The sequence below is a fragment of the Quercus lobata genome, chromosome 4, assembly GCF_001633185.2.
Source record: "Quercus lobata isolate SW786 chromosome 4, ValleyOak3.0 Primary Assembly, whole genome shotgun sequence".
Classification (NCBI taxonomy): domain Eukaryota; kingdom Viridiplantae; phylum Streptophyta; class Magnoliopsida; order Fagales; family Fagaceae; genus Quercus; species Quercus lobata.
The window spans coordinates 97,167,545-97,169,760 of record NC_044907.1 but is presented as its reverse complement, the minus strand read 5'-3'; the positions used below and the strand labels follow the sequence as shown (position 1 = coordinate 97,169,760).

At 39.6% G+C, this 2,216-nt stretch overlaps 1 protein-coding gene across 1 annotated transcript; it reads left to right on the top strand.

The window, feature by feature from the left end:
* Positions 1-896: 896 nt before the first annotated feature.
* On the top strand, positions 897-1,376 carry LOC115986266. Its single transcript, XM_031109111.1, has one exon. It carries the CDS (start codon positions 897-899, stop codon positions 1,374-1,376), a length of 480 nt encoding a protein of 159 aa, XP_030964971.1.
* Positions 1,377-2,216: the final 840 nt, after the last annotated feature.

Genomic DNA, 2,216 nt, shown 5'->3' with positions numbered 1-2,216 from the left:
TTGGCTGCTCAATCAATCGTACGTGAGGGTTTGAGGTGGAGAGTGGGCAATGGTAGGGACATAAGGATTTGGGAGGATAAATGGCTATCTACGGCACCCACACATAAAGTCTGCTCACCAAGGTTATTCTTGGACCCAGACACAAGGGTGTGTGTACTGATAAAGCCTGATCTGATAGTTTGAATTATAAGGTTATTGATGCTCTGTTTTATCCACATGAGGCAGAGGTAATCAAGGGTTTGCCATTAAGTGCTCGGTGCCCAAGTGACAAGATAATCTGGGCAACATCTTCAAATGGACTCTTTAGTGTGCGCAGCGCCTACTCCCTAACTGTAAACCTCAGCAAACCTGAGACCGTGGGGACCAGCTCTAACAATAGTCAAGTGCGACAATTTTGGAGGAGAATATGGAGCCTCTCAGTACAACACAAACTGAGGCACTTTGTGTGGAGAGTTTGCAAGGAGATTTTGCCCACAAAGGCTAATCTCATGAAAAGAAAAGTATTACAGCATGGCATCTGTGAAGAGTGTTGCACCGAGGTAGAGACAATGGGGCATGTATTGTGAAGTTGTAAAAAAGCAAAGGACACTTGGGCATATTCAAAGGTTGTTGCACCAATGGGTGGAAAGGAGTGCGTGTCTTTCCATGATTTTTTATGGCAATTGGTAATGGTTGATAAGGTGGAGGAAGACAAACTTGCTCGGATTGTCACCATAGCTTGGGCACTTTGGTGTAATCGAAATGAGGTAAGGAATGGAGGGAAACGGAAAACATGGAGCGAAATAATCTGATGGGCAGCAATGTACCTGGTGGAGTTTACAGCTGCAACAGTGTCACCAAGCGAACTAAGGCCAAGGCCGGAGTTGAGGAGCTTCTAGAGACCACCACAAACCCCGATGTTCAAGGTTAATGTCGATGGAGCCGTTTTCTCATCACAGGGTGCAGTGGGTATCAGCGTAATTATTCGAGATGAGGAAGGACGGGTGGAGGCAGCTCTAAGCAAGAAGATTATGGCACCTTTGGGAGCATTAGAGGCAGAAGCTAAAGCTTTTGAGGCAAGACTTCTATTCGCAAGAGACATTGGAATTCAAGAGCTGGTCTTGGAAGGGGACTCCATTACTATCTACAATGCACTCTCTGAAATATCAAGCCCACCATCCTTTGTGGAACCCATTATTGTAGGTGTGAACGCACTGTGTAGTGATTTTAGGCGAGTCGAATTCTCCCATGTAAGGCGACAAAGAAATAGTCCAGCACACTTATTAGTCAAACATGCTAAAGGAATTGTTGATTTTAGTACATGTATTGAAGAGAACCCTTGCTTCATTGAGCAAGCTCTTATCCACGATGTAATTGCTTTTTCGCATACTAAATGAAATCCTGATTTTCGCATCAAAAAAAAAAAAAAAATAGTAATGGTTGGTTCCTACTTTCTAGTAGTTTCTTTCCTGCTCTTAGAAATTAATAATAGTAAAACTGTACTCAGCTGCCTTGGTCTCCCTCTCATTCCTAGTAGTTAGCTTTAAAAGATATTTTTGTGGGCCTTGGATTTTATTGTATTCAAAAGTCTTATTTAGTTTTTGAAAATTAGGTGGAAGTACAGTGAAATTATTATGAAGTAGGAAAAAAAAAATATATATATATATATATATATATATTTATAATTATATATATAGATCAAAACACTGTAGTTTTGAACAACAATTACAACAAAAAGAGGGAAAAAAATGAAATATAGGTTAAAAAAAATTTAGAACCGTGATATGTGCTTTACAAAAAGAGTGTGATCCTTCATTATTTCTTGAGGTGGATATCCTTTAGCTTCTTCAACTTTTTCAGCTCACTGATTTTTTATCATGAGTTTTGCTGCAACGAGAGTGACTGAGAGATAAACTTAAGAGTGGAAGTGGCTGTGGAGCATGAAAAGTAGTTCTCTAAATTAGTGGGGTTAAGTGAGGTAGGTGTGATATTTATTTGGGGCGTGGAGGGGATGTATTTATTAATTAGTACTTTTTTTCTCTGTACCTTGATACCCACGTTACTTTACAACTCATTTAGTGGGGGTTATTTCATATTTGCATGCTGCCCCTAGATAACCACAACACTACAATACCGGATTTAAACCCAAAAAAACATTACATAGCCATTGAGAAAGTACAAAGCTCACTTATTATACCACCACATATCAGAAACCTTTTTTATTTTTTCTATACCTT

What these genes read in the sequence shown, in the direction of transcription:
- LOC115986266 (XM_031109111.1), top strand. Translation starts at nt 897, where the DNA reads ATGTTCAAGGTTAATGTCGATGGAGCCGTTTTCTCATCACAGGGTGCA.